Genomic DNA, 21,473 nt, shown 5'->3' on the forward strand with positions numbered 1-21,473 from the left:
TTCAATTAGCCTCTATAAAATGTGGACTTATTATACTATCTGTCTTTTTCATCAAATACAAAGTGGTGGAGCACTTCCAAAGATTGCTATGCTATTCTACATACATCAACTAAACAAGGCTTGCTTTGTATGCCGAACTGTAGAACGGATTCGACCGATTAAAACAATGTATTGGTGTATGATATACAGGCTACAAGTCTTCTCTGACAACTGTGGTTACATTAAATTGACATTAATTTGAATGTGATTCGGCGCGAGCAGAGTGCAACAGTCAGTCTCACCAGTCTATCAGCTCGTGGCTTGAGGGGAGAGGAGCAGCAGGAGCAGTCCGAGCATTACTGCACTTTGAGGAGCGTAGCTGACTTGCTTTATTTAAAGTATAGTTAACTCTAGCCATTGCTTTAGCTGTTTTAACACGGACCGCTGCACAGCTCAGTTATTGCACCGCTGTGTGATGTTGTTTAAACATCTGTAATGAGTCGAGCTAGCAGGCTGGGGAAGCTAACTCAGCTAGCATGCTAGCACATTATCTATAACGTTAGTCACATGTTACATTGAAGTTTCTGTCTATATATATGTTCTATATGTATATAGGGCAATATGGCACGTAGGAAAGAAGGTGAGCTTCACTAGTTTCGTCGACAACATTATTAATGTCGTATAAAAACTCAAATATGCAAGTAGCTAGTTAGCTAACGTGGCTAGCTAGCTAGCTAAGTCTCGCGATAACTGGGTTCTACTTAAAGTGGCTAGCGGCCTAAGTCTCGCGGTAAGTGGGTTCCAGCTAACGTTATGTTGTAAACAAATGCACGTGGGGCGACTGTCATATTATAACTAGTCAGTTTTAAGTACAATACAAAGTCAATTAACCCACGTGTATGTATATATATATATATATATATATATATATAGACAAAGGCTCATATATATATATATATATATATATTTGCAGATCCTGTAAAACTTGGTTTCTGGTGATATCTGACAGCAACTATGTCATAGTTTAAAGGTCCCATATTATGCTCATTTTCAGGTTCATACTTGTATTTTGTGTTTCTACTAGAACATGTTTACATGCTGTAATGTTCAAAAAAACCTTTATTTTCCTCATACTGTCGGCCTGAATATGCCTGTATTTACCTTCTGTCTGAAACGCTCCGTTTTAGTGTATTTTGATGGAATTGCGACGGAATTGCAACAGAATTGCGTTGCTAGGCAACAGCTTGGGTCCATGTGTACTTCCTGTCAGCTGATGACATTCATATCCACAAACAGGAAATAAACTGGGACACATTTAGAATGTTTACATTTAAAATTGTGTAAAGGGTCTAAATATTGTATATTGGTGACATCACAAATGGGCAAAAAAAAACTTGTTTCTAATGCAGAGTTTCTGAATACGGGCTGTGTGGATTTCCCTGTGGATTTCGCGTTTCGATACTTTCACAGTATTTATATAGGACTTAAGCCTGCTTTATAATAAACAAACATGAAAATCTCACTTTTTATAATATGGGACCATTAACCAATATTTACTAGATCAGTAACGCTTTTTAAACTTTGTGCCTTACAAAGTATATTATAACCATTATTACTATTATTATTATTGTTTTTGTTATTATGAGTAGTAGTAGTATTAATATTATAGCAGTAGTAGGCATACAACATGCACATGACTCATCAAGCAGCACCAGTTTCAAGGTTGTTGGTTAGCTGGTCATGCTTTGTTCCTCAAGTATGAAGCCCACACTATATTTGATTTGCATTGTTAAACTGTTAGATTTTGGCATGAAATTTAAGATAATACTTGACATTACAATGTATTAGATTAACAGGTAGTGTATCTCTGTTTTTTTCCTTTTTCTTTTGTCACTTAGTATTTCAATCAAAAGTACTCCAGAAGCTTTACCCTGCAGCTGCCAAACCCAAACCGGAGAAGGAACCCAGCCCACCACGCATTGTAGATGCCCTATCAAGAAAAACCTATGTGAAAAGCAAAGCCTCTCAACAGGACACGGCCAATGGTGAGATCACATTCAGTTCACCAGTTTAACTTAAACTAAAGTCCTATTTATTGAAAAAGAAATTCACTTTCCCTTTTTTTCAAAATACACACATTAACATACCAATACACCATACATGCAGAATTGCTGCCACCCTGCTGCACTTACCATGGAGGTTTATAACCTTCTTTTATTTGTCATGTGTGTCTCAGGAGACGCAGGGACGACACCGAGTGCAGCCAATCCAGGCAGGCGGATGTACACGGTTCTACCTCCTCCTGCGGGCGACAGGACAGATACAGAGAAATCCGTCACACTCCCCCAGTTAGAAAGCATAAATAGTGCAGAGGACCCAGCTGGTAAGACAACTATAATCTTACATTTACAGACTTGTGCTGTGCACCATAAAGCTGGGAGAGATTTACTGCATGGGGTTTCTCCAGGATGTCTCTCTCACGCATTAAAGTCACTCATCTTGATTGGCACTGCCACTCAAGTTAAGGGAAACAGATAGTGATATTCAATTTTCTGAACTGAGGAGAACTTGATGGTGTTTGAGCCTGGCTGATTTTCACTTTCATCCATCTATTGAATGTGTTGTTTGTCAGAGTAAACTTATTCACGCTGCAGTTGATATGAATCATTTAAAGTCTGCTTATTTTGTCAGCACTCCCACCGTCTGCACTTTCTCTTTTCATGAACCGGTGGAATGATCATGACTGTAATAAGAGTCGTGGCTCATTACACGTGTCCCTGTACTCATCATCCTCCTTAATGCAGACTTCCATCCACCTGACAGGCTTCTGCTTTACCTCAATGAAATAGAAGCGATTTGTTGGCTGAGTGGAGCGTCTAAAGGTGCCCACTAGAATAAATTATGAGGTTAACGTTGATTAATTGCACTCGTCTGCCTAACAGCGCCTTAATTGAACACGTTTTTGACTTTGTGGGCAGCGAGCCTCGATGGGAATTGCAATCCAAAGTCCTGTTTAAGTTCAGCCTGGGTGGGTTGGGCTTCATAAATTGAATAAGTCCATCAATATAATATTATAGAATGGTTGTCTTGAATTACCAGATATATCTCCACACTGTGTTTACACTGTGCCAGTGCAGTCTGAACTCATTGTCTCCGACAAGATATGGAAACATAAATCATCTAAAAGCTTCTTCCATAATTAACTGCTGTTGTAGGGTTCAGTTAGTTCAAGAATGGGCTCTGGTCAATTATTTTTTGAGCTGATTCTGCGTTACTTTACCTGACGTATGCTGTGATAGTTAATAGCTTTCCTTTGGCTACCAGAGAAAACAAGTGTGCACTACTGTCTTTAAGTTATCATGACAAGACATTATATTTACTCCCTATTATAAGTGTTTTTCTCAATTCTTTGAGAGATGTGGCCATTAAAGAAGTGCATTTAGGCTTGAAGGACTTCTCTGTTCCTCTTTGCTGAGCAACACATTGATGTGAAATACTTTGATTAATTTTTAATCCGCCACAAAAGCACAGAATTAATAAAAAATTACCACCATAAATACTTAATGTCTTACATGCTCTGGAAAAGATACGACTGAGTGCGCTCACATGACTGCAGCAAACAGTACAGTGCTGCCCAGATGACCTATCAGCTGAGTAACAAAATGACAGCAAGTTCGAGTTCATTTTCACTTTTTGCTTCTCTGATTCTCATATAGACAAGTCCGGACTTTTGTCAGTCGTCACTACAGTCCATGATAGACTAAATCAATCGGCTCTCTCTTGAATTGCTTTTTCAGTATTGGTTGCTGTTGCACTGCCACTGTCTCCGCTGCATTATGTTCTGGCTGCGATCCAGCTCATTGCTCGCTAGTGTGAACGGGTCACTAAGAATTCGATGGGAGCTGGTTTCTTTGACCTCTTAATGCCTCTTGAGTTGTTAAGCAGAGGGGAGATGTGGCGAGGTGGAGAGGGAGCTGCTCAGCCAGCAAGAGCTCAGTTTCTGTGTGGGCTCACAGTTAAGCTCTAGTCATTAAATTCAAGGTTTAGTAATATAAGGCATAACAGAAGAGAGATTTAACACTGATAGCATTTTTTACCTGGAAACAAAGTGAAAGACAACAGAAAAAGAAATCAAACTGCAAAGCTAAAATAGAACTGCAGGAGCTCTAATGATGATTTCCATAAGGTAGGAGGAATGTGGTACTTAACCTGAGCGTTGGCCCCTTTTTTATTTAGTCTTTCATCAGAGTGTTGGATTCAGAATAAGGGAAATTGTTGCAAGCAGCATGTGGGATGTAGACTCCATTGTGCATAATCATTACAGAAAGTATTAGAAAGACAGAATAGAGGATTTTGTCTACTATTCTGTCAAGAGGCACCACATAACAGCACACATACACTGTACTGATTCCACTGTACTTTTATTAACCGCCTTTGTCTCAAGTTTTTTTCCATTATGTTATTCAGCAGGTAATCTTTTCAATCAGTAACCACACCAGCTGATAGTGCTTATTAAAATGCAATCAGCTAAAAAGACGAAGGGTCTAATTAATGGAATCAGCTGGTGCAGTGATTGGCTGGAAGGAAACCTGCTATCTCTTAGCCCTCGCTGCCACATTATTGGACATTACTAGAAACCACCCAGAGCTGCCCACTCACCTCTAATATGTGACATAGAATCTCTTCTTTTAACAATGTGAACACAATAATCTAAAAGTTTTAATTCTGATGCTGTTTAATATGGAGGACGGAACCTGCCAAAATGAAAAAATAAATGACTCGATAAATAAATATGTCACTAAATGTAGCGAAATAATATTAAAAATAAATGTAGCCATTAATTAATTGATAAAATGTGACATAAATTGATATTTCTGTTTTTAATTTGCTTATCTATTTATAATATGAGGGGTGAAATGCAAAGAAAAAATTGTGCAGGAATAAATAATTAAATGCATAAATACATGAATAAATACATACATTTAAAATAAAATAGAAAATAAATGCAAAAAACTAAAATTTAAGAAAATAATTTAAGTAGTTTCATTTACTTCTTTATTTACCTTTGTATTAATTCCCCTTATTTATTCACTCTTATGTTTAATTTTCCCTTTTATTTATTCATGTATTTATTTTTAGTAATTTTTAAATTTAAGTAAGTAAATAAGTTATTTGCATTTATTTATTTATGCACGATTTCCTCTGTGCATTTCACCCCTTATTTTATAAATAAAGAAGCAAATTAAAATAGAAAATATCAATTTATGTCACATTTTATCAATTCATTAATGACTACATTTAGTTTTAGTATTATTTTTGCTACATTTAGTGACATTTATTTATCGAGTAATTTATTTATTTATTTTTGATTTTAGCAATGCATTAATTAAGTTTAACAATGTTTTTAAACTAATCCAAGAGTTTATGATCTTGTTGTCCGCAGAGGAGAGCGTCCATGATAACGACGAAGAAATAGACCAAGATAAAGAGGAAGAAGAACAGAAAAGAAAAAGGAAGAGAAAGAAAAGGAAACCAGTCCTCAGCCAAGACTCTGGGAAAGATGGAGCAGCTCCGGTGAGCGAGTCCAGCACAGGTCAGCATCAGACACCTGTGGAGGATGAGGGAGGAGAGCGCATTAGCAAGAACAAGAAGAGGAAGCTGAAGAAGAAACGGCACAAAGAGAAGCTGCTCGCCATGGGTCTGATGCCCCGGGCCACTGCCCTGGAGTTCACATACCGAAAAGATGGGGAGGAGGAAGAGGAGGAGGAGGAGGAGGATAATGAGAGGAGAGCTGCTGAGGTGTCAGACTTCCTCAGGAAAACAATGGAAATCTATATGTCAGATTGTGAGTATTGATCAGAGCGGTGCCTTATTGGATCAGCTAGTTTCGTACGTTCTCTGTGCTAAATCTTGTTGCCGTCGTTCCAGCTTGTGCTCATCCAGTGTTAATATTTGGAAAATGAACACCCTGCCAAGGAATAGTTTGATTATTTTCTATTCATTTTAGATCCTGCAAAGCTGATGGCTTTCTAAGATGTAGTTTGCAAACACATAATTAAATTCTGCCAAATGCTGAAAACATGTTGAACAGAATTCATTGCACTTCTGCCACAGCACATCTGTGCTTTTTGGAGACATGATGTGACAGCGCCAGCATGAACTAAACAGGAAACTAGTCAAAAACCTAGCATCAGTAATTGGATGAAAGTGTAATAGCTAAAATTGCAGTGCCATTAGAGTGATGGAGAAACTTGAATGTGTGAGCATTTTTTTAAGCTTCCAGATGTCTGAGTACCAGCTAGTAATCATTGTCAACAGATTTGATTTATTTAACACTTACTTAAAATGAAACCAAGCCAAGATAGACAACTATTACAAATGTTACAATGCTTCAGATATTATAAAAGTTATGAGCGGCAGACTGACGATACAAAATCCTGCCAAACGGTGGGTATACTTAAGATTAGGTCATGACCAGTGTCAAGTGAATAAGTGAAAGCTCCTCCGACCTCGGAACAGCCAGTGAGACTTATAATAAATGGCAAGACTGCACTGATATGAGCTTTGTAAATTAAAACATTTGCTAGTGATGTTTTCTCTATTGTGATGACACAGAGTCTAGACAGTTAAAGGGATAGGGTGTTTTGAAGTGGGGTTGTATAAGGTCCATAGTCAGTTTACTACCTAAAGTAGATGACAGTCGGCACGCCCCCAGTTTGGAGAAGCAGACAGGAGTTACTGCACAGAACCAAAGCAATGTACTGCTGTAAATGGGGTTGGCAACGAAACGTATTTCAGCCACCTAAAAGAAAGGGCCACCTAAAGAAGAATCAATATCACTTTAAGTGTACGCTATATTTAGAATATTTTACGCCTTGCCGTGAGACACCTATACAGTCTATGTTTCCGGGAAACTGAAGCTGTTATCTATGCTCTCACCAAAGCAACCAGGACAAACAAACTAACTGATTGAGGCTACGGTAGTACGGTAGCAACCCCCCCCCCCCGTGTTCTGTGAGGTAAAATTACAGTTTTTTTCAAAGGAGTCTGGTGGCTTTGGCGAGAGCATAGATGGATACAACAGCTTCAGTTCCCCATCGGAAAAGGCTTTCTGATGCCAAAATAAAGCAGTGAAAATATTCTAAATATAGCCTACACTTATACGGATATTGATTTTTTTAGGTGGGCCTTTCTTTTAGGTGTCTAAAATACATTTGCTGCCGGCCCCGTCCACAGCAGTACATTGCTTTGCTTCCTTGCGGTAACTCCTGTCTGCTTCTCCAAACTGGTGGCGTACCGACTGTCATCTACTGTAGGTAATACACTGACTCTGGTTAAGTACCTTATACAACCCCACTTCAAAACACCCATACTATCCCTTTAAGTGTAGCTGAGGCAACGGTTATACAAGTAAAGCTATAAAATGATGTATTAAACAACTGTTTCTGTATATTCGGTGCAATTTATAAAGCTACATTTCAAGGTGTTGTCAGCTCCAGTTGGATTATTCTCCTCTAATATTATAAAAAATACTAAATTATGATGTTGATGCTTTTAACTAACAGACCACCTCTCACTTCTTCCCTGCTCCTCCAGCCTCGTTGCGTGTAGACGAGCTTCCCCTCCTGTCTGGGACAGTGAATGACCTTCTGAGCGGCATAACCAGCGGGTGCCAGCCCACCTTTGTCCTGAAGCAGCTCTACAGTCTCAAGGCCTTTGTTCAGAAGCAACAGACAGACAAACTGCAAAAGGCACTGGAGGAGCTCTACAACACTTCTTCTATGTCTGCAGGTCAGTGATGCATCAATCTTTGTACTAATTGTTGTCATCCCCGGCCATACTGGCCTATTCTTGCTGGGATCTGCCCGAGACACTTCCTTGATCCGTCCCAGCAGGTTAATACATGCCTCTGTCGGTCCGCGCTTGCCCTCTATTGTGCGCCCTTACATTGATATTTATTGTTCACCTGAGTATACCTGCCCTTACTTGCCTTCATCAGCCTTTACCTGTACGTACCTGTCCTTGATTTGCAAATACTAGAGCAGCTCTTGCCCATGTTACACCTCACACACAGGTGACCTCCACTATGAGTTAACTAACATGTTTCAACTTGCTCATCTTGCCTTTACCCTGTCACAACAGCCAAAACAACTCAAGAGTCCCCAGACACGTTTTCACCCGTGCATGTGTGTGTGTGTGTGTGTGTGTGTGTGTGTGTGTGTGTGTGTGTGTGTTTGTGCTTTAGCGCTTTAGCATGGTTGGCTAGCTGGCTGCATAATAGGATCAGCGGGGACTTTGCTGCTGTCACGCAGACAAGTGTATTTGTGTGAGAAAGAGAGGGAGAGGTAGAGCGAGAGAGAGAGAGAGAGACCAGCCAGGAGATTCAGGCCACCGCCGAATCGATGGCCACAAAGTGCCGCTCGTCTGCCTGTCCCCGTCGCCAAGACAACTCTCAGTTTGCTATCTCGCAAGTAGAGACCGCCTTCCTTAGTTGTGCCTATCCTCGCCATGCACCTGCTCCACAGCTGCCTGAAAGCTTTTCTCCCCCCCCCACACTCCACACTCCACACCCGCCTCATATTGTATGAGTCATGCTTCAATTCACTGTTTATAAATGCTGTTTTTTTGCAACTCCACCAGCAGATTGTATCGGAGCAGAATTCCTTGTAAATGAATCTTTCTAGTTTGTAAAGATTTCACTTCACTTAAAGGACCAGTGTGTAACAATTAGGGGGATCTATTGGAGGGAATGGAATATAATATTAATAAGTATGTTTTCTTTAGTGTATAATCACCTGAAACTAAGAGTCATGTTTTTGTTACCTTAGAAGGAGTCGTATATACAGTATCTACATAGGGAGCGGGACCTCTCCACCGAGTCTGCCATGTTGCACCGCAATGTTCCTACAGTAGCCCACAACGGACAAGCAAATTAATATCGTTACTCGCTCCCATCGCCGCCGCCGCTCTCTCTCTCGCTTCACCACTCACTTCCCTCGTACACACACACTCCACGCACTGGCTCTGCTCCCAATGACCTATGCTACTCTTACAACAACTGGCTCTAGATAGGGCAATTCGCGTTTTCACATCGGCCACCGTACATACAGTAGTTGTGCTACACGCTAGGCACACGGGAGAAGTTTCAGTCTGCTAAATGTTGCTAAATCCTCCACACTGTTCCTTTTAAAGAGAAACTTTGCTGATTTTCAACTGGCTTTATATTGTTGCAATGTGGGTGATACATGCCAATGAATGATGTTCGGCTTCCCTCCGTTTCCCTTTAACTCACCTTTGCTATGTTAGCGTTATAGGCGAAGGCTCCAGCTACATCTCCACAATTTAATTTGTACTTACTTTACATTCTTGCCGTATTTGACTTAACATGATTGAATTTGACTTCGCAATGAATCGCTGCGGTGTGACAATTTTTGATTATTTGATATGTTTGATTACCATCCACCTTGTTAAAGCAGCATTCTGTATTTTAATGTAACCCACATCATCCGCTGCCATGCAGGAGCTAATCCATGTGCTTATAGAGAGGTGTGCCTTTTAAAGTTCTTCAAGTGAGTCCACTAAAGCTCGCCTCGCTTTATCTGCCCTTGCAGTAGCAATCAATTGACTGCAGATTTCCTTTGAGCATATCTCACTGCTCCCACTGCACTGTTCCTCTCTTGAATGACATTGGCTTGACTGCTCACCTTTTATAATGTCCATTTTATGTTCTGAGTAGATTCACTAAATTTAATTCAAACTTTTCAAGAACAAGTAAAAGAAAGATAAAGAGACAGACGTGTTAGGTCGAGCGTCTACATGCAGAGAGCTAGGAAGTGCATTTGAACACTGGCTGCTGTGGGATTTTGATTTATTATGGTGAAAATACACAAGCAACTGAGTCTCTTCGGTGGAAACACTGACTGTTCCTCTGGTATTGTGTTGTTGTCAGCTGTAACTGAAATGTTGCTCTTTGTCTCTTTGTGTTTTAGAGGAAACCACTGCAGTCGTCTCATTGTTCCAATACTGGATCACAGACATTCTCCCCATGCAACGAGACAAGAAGACCGAGCTTTCTACAATGCACCCATGAGACAGTGAGTCACACTGAAACACAGAGACTCTACTCAGGGATTATTTCTATTCTATACTTCTATTATCACTCAAGAAAGTTCCTGAAATGTTCTACTCATAAACTGCATTTCACAATGTTGAATTTTACATGATGCTGCATAAAATATTTTTTGTATTAAATATTTTTTTTGCCATTTGATCTATGCCTTTTTGTCTAATCCGTTTTCATGACTTGTATTGTACAAGAACAAAACAAAGCCAGTTAATCCTGAGCCGGGCAAATCCCTCTGCCCGCCATGAGTAAGCTTGAAGTTGTCATTATCGACCGAGCCAAGTTGTTTTTTTATGTAGAGTAAATGAATCGAACATTTAACTGGTATTAGCATAACATCCGTGCTCCTCACCTAACCTTCTAAGAGAGAAGCCAAATGTCAGCTCTGCAGTATTTTTTGCAGATGTTATGACATTTAAACCCAGCCAGTTAACCTAATAGCTCCTCAATTATCTACACTACACTCCCCACGAATCAATTTCTGACCAACTTGCTATTCCACGTGCCTTTTTAAATTTCACCTAACTTCACCGGGTTAATTAATAGTCTTCAGAGAGGCAATACTGATGATACTTCATCATTATTACTTGATCCTCACACCACTTGTTGTTGTTGTTGCCCTTATCTAACTGCACACTCAATATAGCAACACAGTATGTTGTTCTTGATGGACCTTGGGAACCAGTACCACCTGGGGAGACGGTAGCTTAACCTGCCGCATCCCCATACCTGTCTACAGCTCAGATTATCTATTCTAATACATTTACTCATGAGTCAATGCCAGGGGATGAGTTCAGGAAAAGGGCAGAGAATTATCTCGGCTGGACGGTAACATTGCGGTGACCTGAGTGAGAGTTGACTGCCACGAACAGCTCTAGAGGAAAAACTGTTGTCTTTCCAGAACTGGGATGCACCACCTGACACCAGCAGGTTATTCTGTACACTGGTACACACAGCTCTGAGGGTTTGTAGACTTATCAGTGGTGAACAATTAGCATGAGGGCCGCCATCTGTGGCCTCTATTCATGGATGGACGCACCAGGTGCTGTCTGATGGAAGCTCAGGGGCTCATTCTGCAGACATTAGCCACAGCCAGAGGAGACAATAAGGGCAAAGAGCACATTACCTCACATGCTTATATAATATAAATATAAAGGTGATCATTAGTGGTTTTAATGCACTTTTTTAAGTGGTGTGGCTCTAGGGATGCTGGTCTGTCTGTTGTTCAAACCACCACTTATAGACTGAAATATCTCAACCACTATTTGATGGATTGCCATTCAGCTTGGTACAGATATCCACGGCACCGAGAACATAAATCCTAACTTCGGTGATCCCCTGATATTTCCTCTAGCACCACCAATAGGTCAACCTTTTCATATATTGAGGTAAAATATGTCAAATTCTACTGGATATATTGGCACAAAATTTGGTACACACACGAATGAATAACTTTGGTTACCACTCAAAGCGGGTATAATCAGTATTTATATAATAACAAGGTATCAAATGACAATGTGAAAGTTTGCTTGCAGCTTTAATGAGCTTTATAGTGAGTTTCAGCTCCTTAATCAGCCGATTACACTGTTATCAGGCCATTAAATAGCCCTTATCTGTCGATATAAGCACTATAGATGTGGGTCAATGGGGGCCTACTACACCCAATATTAGGTTTTATCATCTATTCACATGATAGATCACCAAATTAAGGTATAAAAGAACACGACAGCGACCTCTAGCGACCGTAGTAAATATGACAGGAGCCGAAGCGGAAGTCAGGCACTGTAGACGGCGTGAAACGCTGCGATCTTTCACCCAGGTTCGCATCCCTGATAAACCAACAAGCGTTAAGTTTCGCTTTTGAAACACGGTTATTTTAAGCCAATACACAATGTTTTAAACCTAACTAAGTGTTTTTGTTGCCTAAACCTAAAGAAGCAATTTTGTTTGTGTTCAAAACGTAACGTTTCATTCAGTTTTACATTAGTAAAATTAGTTTTGCTCTCACTTTTACAACGTAGTAGGCGTAGTATGACCCACATCTATGCTCATCATATCATATCATCATAGCTAATTAGAAAATGTTAGAATGCTAACACACCAAACCAAGACAGTAAACATGGTAAATATTATACCTGCTAAACATCCGCATGTACGCCTTGTAATTGTGAGCATGCGTTGTATGTCAAAGCATTGCTGTGCCTTAGTATAGCCTCACAGTGCAGCTAGCATGTAGACTCTTGGTCTCGTTCATATTATTGCTTTACCTTGCCTGTTTTATATTGTCTAGCATTAAAGTCATTAGTGGTTTTAGTTTTTCTCCTATAGTACTTTAAAAGCTTTATTTTTGTTCATAAAACCCAGTAGGCATCACAAGTTTCAGTGGCATCATGACTTTGCAGCATTAGTGCCAGACTTTGAGAGTATTCATGGATGCATGAGCTGCGAGGCAGAATTTGGTCCCATTACCAGAGATGAGGAGAAGGTCATTGTTGGCTGCTTTCACTGGAGAGAATTCCTCTCGTCCAGCGAGAGACGTTATCAGCACAGCTACCTCATTATAAGACCTCACTCTGAGTCGAGGACCCCGAGGCCAGGAAGGATATTAAAGCTTAAAAGAAATTTGCTGACATGGCAGGAGAAGCCTTTCTCAACATCAACAGAAAAACATCCAAATCAACCCACTTGGCAGATTCAAATGGGTCCTAGTGGCTCCGACTTCAAATTACTCAGGCTTTCTGTATATAAAGCTATTAAAGGTACTGCTGAAGTCACAAGAAATCAGTTACACTTGATGCTACCTGAAGGAGTTAATGAGTTAACACCTCGATCATCATTTCTTCACCTTGTTTTGATGTCAAACCCTTCAAACAGATATAAAAGGATGGTGAAATGAATCAAAATCCTCCTCTGATTTTCCACACACATTCATCATATACATAGATGAATACACTCTGATTATGACTACCTGAAATAATCATATTATTATTAAGAATATTTGAAGTATTGATTTTCATCTCAATGTGGCAAATGTTAGACAAAACTCTGCATCTGGAGGATGGAACCTGGAAAAATAAAAAATAAATAAACGACTCATAAATAAATATGCCACTAAATGTACAAAACATATTAAAAATAAATGTAGGCAGTAATTAATTGATAAAAATGAGACATCAACTGATATTTCTGTTTTAATTTGTTTCTTTATTTATTTGCCGTTTTATTAATTCCCCTGTCTATCTACTCTTCTATTTAAGAAACAAATATCAATTGATGTCACATTTTTATCAATTAATTAATGGTTACACTTATTTCTAATTTAATGGCATATTTGTTTATCGAGTCATTTATTTATTTATTCATTCATTTTTTATTTTGGCAGGCTCCATCCTCCATATCTGCATACATGTATACCAAAAATAAAACCTAATAACTGTTTTTAATTATTTAGAGTTTGCTTGAAGTAATTCATTTCCACTGCAGAATTTTGTAAAACAGTAACCCATATAATTTCAATATGACTCTACTAAAAGTCAGTATACTGTGATATTTACTGTAAGTATCACCCATCCCTACGCTCCATTCAACCTTCCTTCTGTTTAGACAGACTTCTTTGTCTCTGTGGCAACTCCTGTAATCCCCTTAGACACACCACCTGCAGACTGCCTGTTATGTAAACACAGGAAGGAGAAGTTATAAAGGCTGAGCAGGCTTTCCTGCATCAGATAGCTGAGCACAGGTTGAAGTGTCCACGCTCGCACTCGGACAGACCCGCTGTCTGTGGCTTTCCCGTCCTGGGAGTCCAGGAAGAGGAGCATCAGAAAACAGAAGAGCCGAGTGTCATCTGGCCTTTAACTCGCACCTGATTCAACAGGAAGACCACCGCGAAACGCTCCAAAATGTTTTTCAGACTCCCAAGACTGACTCCGGGCTACATCAGGCTGCTGCAGGTGAGTGTGAGCAGTGTGTTTCATTCATAAAATAAAGTGATACTAGTTTGTATCTTTCAATACTATATGAGTCAAGTAGATCCTGCAACCACCCACAGAATATGTTGCTGTGATTGTTATTCTTAGATGCGTACACTAAAGCTCTATATACTGCTGGATAGTAGGAACATAAAGTGCTGAGTCATTGCAAATGATCTTAGAAGCAGAAGTGGGTTGCACTTTATTGCAATTTTTCTGCATCGAGCAACTTGTTTTTGATTTAAGACCTTCAAAACAAAAAGGCAGAAAGCCCTCTCAATGCCTTGGATGTGAAGTCTAGATTACACGGTGCATGACATGCTCTGTCTCTACTGCTCCTTAAGGAGTAGAAGGCAATGCTAGATGAAATAACTCTGACAGTCCTGAGAGCAGCCATTGACGTAATGAAGTGTTTGCAAGGTGTAGGTTTTATGAGTGCGTGCAGAAGTTTATAGACAGAAACGGCGCGCACAGCGAGTTGGTTCCACTGAGCCTTATGCTGCCATTATGCAGCCGTTTATTCAGTCGAGTGTCTCGACCGATTGCTGTGACAAGATGATGAAATACAGTACTATCATATCATATACATGCCATCCGCAAATATGAGTCGGTTCCAGGCTTCTGTTCCAGTGTGCCTTTTGTTTCAGCTCACAAAACACAATCACCTTTTTGCCGGTGTTTATCACAAACAATGGAGAAATCCAAGCCTGTGACAGTCCATTGCGTTTTAAATGGAAATGGGAAGCGGGTGAGTGAGCTACAGGAATGGCTTCTTAACTGTCTGTGACACAGCGCCATTTGAAACTATGAGGTTTCTATTATTTGCTCCTCTTTATAATTGTCAAGGGCCCACTGAGGAAATTGCCCGTGTCGCAAAATAGACGAGCCTTTTGTTTGTCAAAAGAGACAGAGTGCTATTTGGTAAATGAGAGAAGATGAGTTTTTAATCTCTGTGGGATTGGTGGGAGGGCGAGATGAGGCTGGGACTGAGGTGAACATATTGTAGCTCAGTCATTTGATGCGGACAAAAGGGTCTGCAGGGCATGTTGTCCTAACATTGATCTGCATCCATGCATACACTTAGCACATTAACAAATCATGACTCTTTGGTCATTGTTTGCAAGGAAGTTGTGTTATCTCTGGACTGTAATTTTTAAGGCTGGGACGATACACCTATCTCCCGATTTGATACTATCACGATACTTGGGTGCCGATATGTATTGCGATTTTTAAGTATTGCGATTCTACAAGTATTGCGATTCTATATTACGATTTATTGCGATTTTTGTTAACTTTTTTAACACTAGACCATGGGAAAAAGTTGAATCGTGCACTTATAGGGACTTTTTCTTTGGAAAATATCTAAATTAATACAGTAAGAATGTTTGATTTTCAGCATGTATGTAGTCAGAGATGTCCTGAAGTCAAATACATTAGTCATTGTCATGCATTATTAATGAATACATTTCCCCTCAGAAATTAGTGGTATTTTCTTTTTGATCTATAAGGGACATGTAAAGTTTTATACTTCTGGTGAATATAATACAGCAATCTTATTTCCATATATGTATTTTATATATACAGTTCCCTTTGTTAACACCTTATTTTGAGAACGCGACGGAGTATACATGTGCGATGTAGTCACGCATGTATACTCCGTCGCTAGCTCGTCCGTCGGCTCTCCCGTCAGCTCCGTTCTCTTTATACATCCATGGTCAGCTCCATCTAGGTCTTTTGGATGTATTTAACATAAATGTCAGTATATGGTTGCTCTACAGTTGTGGCGTTGGCCGATTTGACCACGGAGATTAGAGTGACTGCTGGCTTGACCGCACGTTACCGCAATACGATAATGTTTCCTGTCCATGACAGAGTTAGCATGCAGCTTTAGCCACGATGTCTAGCTCAGCTTTTCCTGTAAATGTGTGAAACCCAAAGTGTTTCCATACTTTACTGTATGTGTAACGTTTAACACTTTGTGATTTGTTTTAACATGTGAGACTGCAGGTCGTATCCACGCAGACCCTCCGCCGTTTCCTGCTTTGTCATTTCGGCTCACTGTGGCCAGCTGCGTTTTGTTTTGGTTGATGGATACGGAACGGATATGACGTCATGTTACTGTGACTACAACAATAAAAGTGGTTACTTCCTTCTACCTCTGTATAGAATCAAATGAAGCAAATATATCGGTTCTGGCATTAAAAGATGTACTTCAAAATTGTAAAAAAAAAACAGCGATACATAGGTGAATACATTTTTCCCCAACCCTTGTAATTTTTCATAATTCATACTCGCACAACGCCAAGGAAATCCAACATTCCTCCGATCACGTCTCACCCTCCACTTTTCTCCCCTTTCAGACCCAGGCCTACCACAATGTGTCTGTGGTGCCTCTAGTGCAGAGGACCATGCCGGGCATGGCTATGCTGCTGGGGGCCGTGGGGATCGGGATGTGTGGCTACAGCTCCAGGCAGTTGGCCCTCTACCACCGGCCCTCCGCCCGCGTGCTGCAGTGGGTTGGCACACACACTGACGCCAGCATGGTGGGCACGGCAGCCCACAAGACCCCCTTCCTGGATGTTAATCGCCAGGCCGGAGCCTACCAGGAGATCCCACCTCCCTCCTTTGTGGGCCAGAAAGTCTTCGTGAAATAATAAGCTTTGGAGCTTGGATGTAGATTGGCGCCAACATCATAGGTTGAGCTCCAGTAACTACACTCATGCACGACTCAGATTGTAGCTATGCTGGCCCCCCCGTGTGGCCCATGTGCTCTCTGATGACGTGCAAGTGTGGATGTTGGACTGACCTCAACCTTTATGTTCGCAGGAAGTTGGATGTCTTCTAGTAATAATGAGTTCTGTAACTAATGCAACTGGTACAAAAATAGTCAAAACGCTATTCACACTCACTAGTATTAAGGTAATGCACTGAGAAGGCACGAAGCAAAATGAATGATTGGATGAGTGCGTAATGATGCTGGAACTTCCAAAATGCTGCTGCTGAATGCAGCATGAAGGAGCTAACATGTTTAATTTGGAGACATTGTGTGTCTTTTTGAAGCCCGGCGTAAAAACGCTTGGCAGTGTCCCTCTGTACACAGATGGTTGGCAACGCTCTCCCTCTGCCCTCCCCTCCTCCACCCTCCCCAGACAGACAGCCATGTGTAAGTGCTTGAGCACCCCATCTCTGCCCATGACTTCAATTGATTTCCTCCTCCGAGGAGGAGCAGGTGCCATCCATCAACTCGCCTTGGCGTTTGCTGGCGCAGTCCGGCACCGGCTGTCAATCAAGAGACGGCGGAGGAAGACACAGGTTGGCTTGGCGACTGAATCAGTGACTGGTGCTTCCTGTGATCAGACAAGTTGAATTCTCTAAAGGATTGGTCAGGGTGGCGACAGAATAGCAGATAGCGGCCGGGCAGTTTTGTGGATTGAAAGCGCTTCTTTTAATAGAAGAAAGTTTGTTATCAAACCTGAGTCATGTAAACAACACCTTGCCGGATTACGAGTCCTAATTTACCCTGCGGCTGGCTGGAGGGCAAGTTAGAATGGTGATTCCTCGTGGATAAGCCTGTGTCCTCTGTAGGGATTAACCCAGGTGGAAAATCATCCCTGGCACACATACTCCTTCACCTAATCTGGTATTAGAGATGAGGAAGGGCCCGTGAGAGATGAGGCAGACAGTCCCTGACTGTGCATCCACAACATTGTACCATTCCCCCTGCAGCGTCCACCATTCGTCCCACTGCCATACATGGACATATCCATTATGGGATTGGTGTTTCCTTTTGTGTTTTACACCAAAAACATTTGCAGTGAAAAGGGACTGGCGAGACACTGAGTGTGGTTGAGAATGCGTGCTGTGCCTTATGTATGGATAGCATGGGGTCATACTGTCTTTATCTTTACCGCCTACCAATATTTGAAAATCTACTGAATGTGGAGTTTTTGAGTTTTATTTCTCCACAAGCAGGGGACAGTTGTGAAAAAAAAGGAGGATGGTGAGAAAGTTGAGTGTTTCATCACATAGAGGTCAGCCAGACCTCGTAATCCATTTTTCATTGTTTAAGAGCCACACTTGTCCAAATGCCAAATTGGACCAGCGGCTAGTTGTGGCAGGTTGGGAGTTTTTAGCGCCCCGATAGTGGCCTTTTCAGACCGCTAGCGCTGTAGGTCACCAACAAAATGCTCGTAATCCACTCAGCAGAGGGAGCTAATGGCTCCAACTGGCATCAGACACTGAACAAGCAATTGCTATGGACACCCATAAGCAATTTCATAATGGGGTTGTGATGCTCTCAAAACAACAGGATATGCCTGAAGGTAAAATCCAGGGTAAATTAGGACTAAAACGTACAAATTCAGATATGACTCCTTATGCTCTTCACCTGTTCTAACGTCTGAAAGTCACACTGACGCCAACTGCATTTCAGGCATTGTATTCCCATGAGTGTGAAATCAGTGTGGGTGGGGGGGCTGGAGGTTGTGTAACGCACCTGGCTGCTTGTGATGGATTCTCTCCATACCGCAGTGGTGCACAGTGAGCACAGAGCACTGTGGAAACCTATTGATCTCAATCAGAGGGCGAGGGAGAGCTCACTGCAGCAAACTTCCTGTTTCACTCAGCAGAGTACAGTTTATGAGGGAGGACTGCCCGAGACAAGACAGTGCACCGACAACGATGAATTATCTGGAAACGTGTTCGCTGTTGGAATGAAATACAGGGAATGTTTGTATTCATCCGTCAGCTTGTTGTGTGGGCGTCACACATCAGCGCTCATTCATTTACCATCTGTAAAGGTTTACTCACTTGACTTCAGCTGTGTGCCTATTAAAGGAGAGATTTGTTCTGTTAGCAATATAATTAATACTTAATGAAAAGATGTTGGAAAAGATTTATGAAATAAAAGCATCTTGCAAACACGCTGCTCTACTGTTGCACTTAGTCACACCTGCAGGTCACACTTTGTTTTTGTACAGTGTTGTGCGATGTGTTTTTTTGTACCAACAAATAAATATGTTTTTAGTCAATGTGCAATTCATGCTGTTTTGCTGTAATTAGACTTAAAGGGATTAAACACTGATTTTATAACTTCTAACAGCTGAATCATTCAGTCGTGTAAATTTTAGACTTCAGATTCCAGTACAGGTCACATGTTTCACGTGATGCTCCTCTTTGATATCAGTGTAAAGCATTTCTTACATATATTATACCTGGAGTAAGCACCGTCCTAATGATCTAATTGTGAGCTACCTTAGTATCGTCAAAAATATCACAGTATCGATACATATTGATACTGAATATTTTAAACCGTTTCAATACTCATTCTCCATAATATCGATACACAGGTACCAGCTACGCTTTCTGCTCTCTCTTCTCTCCGACATCAAGTTGACACACACACACACTACTATTTATCTTTTAATAAAAATTAGGGCTGTCAAAGTTAACGCGATAATAACGTGTTAACGAAAATTCGTTTTAACGCCACTAATTTCTTTAACGCATTAATGCAACTTGTGATTTTTCTAGGTTGTAGCGCGCTCAGCTTTAAGAATAAAGATACTGGTATCATATGAAACTATAAAAACCTAAGTTTGCCATGTTATGATTTGAGCATATTTTTTTATGCTAAAAGCAGTACCTGTGAGGGTTTCTGGACAATATTTGTCAATATTTTGTGTTAATTGATTTCCAATAATAAATATATACATACATTTGCATAAATCCAGCATATTTGCTCAATCACATGTTGATAAGAATATTAAATACTTGACAAATCTCCCTTTAAGGTACATTTTAGAAAGATAAAAAATGTGCACGATTAACAATGGACAATCATGCGATTAATCACGATTAAATATTTTAATCGATTGACAGCCCTAATAAAAATTCTTAAATTTTATGCCCTCAATGACTACCCATACATGAACAAAATATTCAGTTTTTTGCCCTTATTCTGCAAGACAATATTCCTACTAAGCTGTTTACGTAGCTAATAAAAATGAATATTCCACTAATAATTCCGTTTACATTCAGCCGTGCATACTCTGATTAACGTAAAACGCCCCCATGACTTTAATAACTTCAATATCTCTCCTTTTTCAACTGCAATCATGTTGTTTCCATGGTGTAAGTTTTGCAAGGCTGTGTCCTTCAAGCTATTCTTTTTATGAACAAGAACAAGAATGCTCCTAGTACCTGAATAATATCGGCAAAGCTCCACGTCTCTTCGGAAAATGCTCCATTCGGAATATGGCCTGATTCAAATTCTGAATAGTCACATCTGGAATAATAGTGTAATATTAGTGTGCATGTCAAAAATGGTAAAGAATATCAATATTTTTCAAGATATTGTATCAAAGTTAGAAATTCCAGTATTGTGACAACACTAAGCTACATTATGTAAAACTTTAGAATCACTGATATGGAAGATATGGTAATGTTAATAAGTTGGGAAGGGTTGAACATCCACATTGACATTATTACCTACAGCAGTGGTTTATCCAAAGAGCAGTTGTGGACACTGACATTGATGCTTCAGACTTCACAAAGAAGACAACGCACAAATATGTGCCATTATTTATCTATTTTATTTGTGTCAAACATGAAACTTGCTACAACCAGATTTCTTAATGTCACACTTGCAATGGAGTCACAATTAAAGGCTACACCTTAGTATGCATCAGATAGGCCTGCTTACAGATTGTAAAAAATAAGACAACACGTTACATTTTTGATACAATAAAAGAGCCAATTCAAGTGTTTTGAGTATTATAAACACCAGCATATATAATACGACGCATAATCAAAAGTTAATTAAAATTCATAGATGTGGTTCTTTGGATCTGAATTATTTAACCCCACACATTACATGGGATACTCAGAATCTATTAGAGTTTTAAAATCATGTAAAAAAAACAACCTTTTTATTAGAAGGAAATGAGAGTCAGGTGAATGCACTTAGTATTTTAGTGAATGTACTATTTGCATTTTATAATGAGCAATATCTAATTAAATCTGCAAGTCACGACTTCCACTTAAACTTGCAGTAGGTAGAATATTTTTGGCATCATTGGGCAAAAATTCCATAATAACCTTTCAGCATATTGTAATTCAAGTGTTCTGAGAGAAAACTAGACTTCTGCACCTCCTCATGGCTCTGTTTCAGGCTTTAAAAAAATCTAGCCCTTGACAGGAGACTTTGGCCAATCACAGGTTATTTCAGAGAGAGAGAGCGTTCCTATTGGCTGTTCATTCAACAGAGGCTGCGAGTGATTGACAGCTGCTCATAGATGGCAGGCTCCAGCCTGGCTCTTTTTTTTGCTCCATTTCTACCCACTGCTGCTTTAAATCTGTTAAATTAGCAGAGCCACAGCAGGCCAGGACTACTATGGAAATCA

At 40.3% G+C, this 21,473-nt stretch overlaps 3 protein-coding genes across 7 annotated transcripts in view; 2 read left to right on the forward strand and 1 right to left on the reverse strand.

The window, feature by feature from the left end:
* dlgap2a (discs, large (Drosophila) homolog-associated protein 2a) overlaps positions 1-2,295 on the reverse strand; it is a 204,586-nt gene extending 202,291 nt beyond the window's left edge. For 4 of the 5 annotated variants that reach the window (XM_074660151.1, XM_074660145.1, XM_074660148.1 and 1 more), the window contains exon 1: positions 282-421. The gene's annotated coding sequence lies outside the window, so the exon portion shown is untranslated. Of the gene's footprint in view, positions 1-281; positions 422-2,171 lie in introns of those variants that run through there. The other variant, XM_074660144.1, reaches the window with a different exon arrangement.
* Positions 305-10,249, forward strand: erich1 (glutamate rich 1). The gene is made up of 6 exons (XM_074660153.1): positions 305-619; positions 1,878-2,024; positions 2,216-2,362; positions 5,423-5,824; positions 7,576-7,770; positions 9,969-10,249. Exons 1-6 carry the CDS (start codon positions 601-603, stop codon positions 10,067-10,069), a joined length of 1,011 nt encoding a protein of 336 aa, XP_074516254.1. The 5' UTR covers positions 305-600; the 3' UTR covers positions 10,070-10,249.
* A 3,543-nt stretch (positions 10,250-13,792) lies between these two features.
* Positions 13,793-16,758, forward strand: LOC141783792 (uncharacterized). Its single transcript, XM_074661303.1, has 2 exons — positions 13,793-14,052; positions 16,431-16,758. Exons 1-2 carry the CDS (start codon positions 14,002-14,004, stop codon positions 16,722-16,724), a joined length of 345 nt encoding a protein of 114 aa, XP_074517404.1. The 5' UTR covers positions 13,793-14,001; the 3' UTR covers positions 16,725-16,758.
* The last annotated feature ends 4,715 nt before the right edge of the window (positions 16,759-21,473 follow it).

The sequence above is a fragment of the Sebastes fasciatus genome, chromosome 15 (assembly GCF_043250625.1).
Source record: "Sebastes fasciatus isolate fSebFas1 chromosome 15, fSebFas1.pri, whole genome shotgun sequence".
Lineage (NCBI taxonomy): Eukaryota > Metazoa > Chordata > Actinopteri > Perciformes > Sebastidae > Sebastes > Sebastes fasciatus.

Bases quoted from the DNA above. Each gene is read 5' to 3' on its own strand.
- erich1 (XM_074660153.1), top strand. The intron at 2,363-5,422 runs GTAAGACAACTA...TGTTGTCCGCAG, and splicing joins TAGTGCAGAGGACCCAGCTG to AGGAGAGCGTCCATGATAAC. The intron at 7,771-9,968 runs GTCAGTGATGCA...TTTGTGTTTTAG, and splicing joins CACTTCTTCTATGTCTGCAG to AGGAAACCACTGCAGTCGTC.
- LOC141783792 (XM_074661303.1), top strand. From the start codon at position 14,002: ATGTTTTTCAGACTCCCAAGACTGACTCCGGGCTACATCAGGCTGCTG. The intron at 14,053-16,430 runs GTGAGTGTGAGC...CTCCCCTTTCAG, and splicing joins GCTACATCAGGCTGCTGCAG to ACCCAGGCCTACCACAATGT.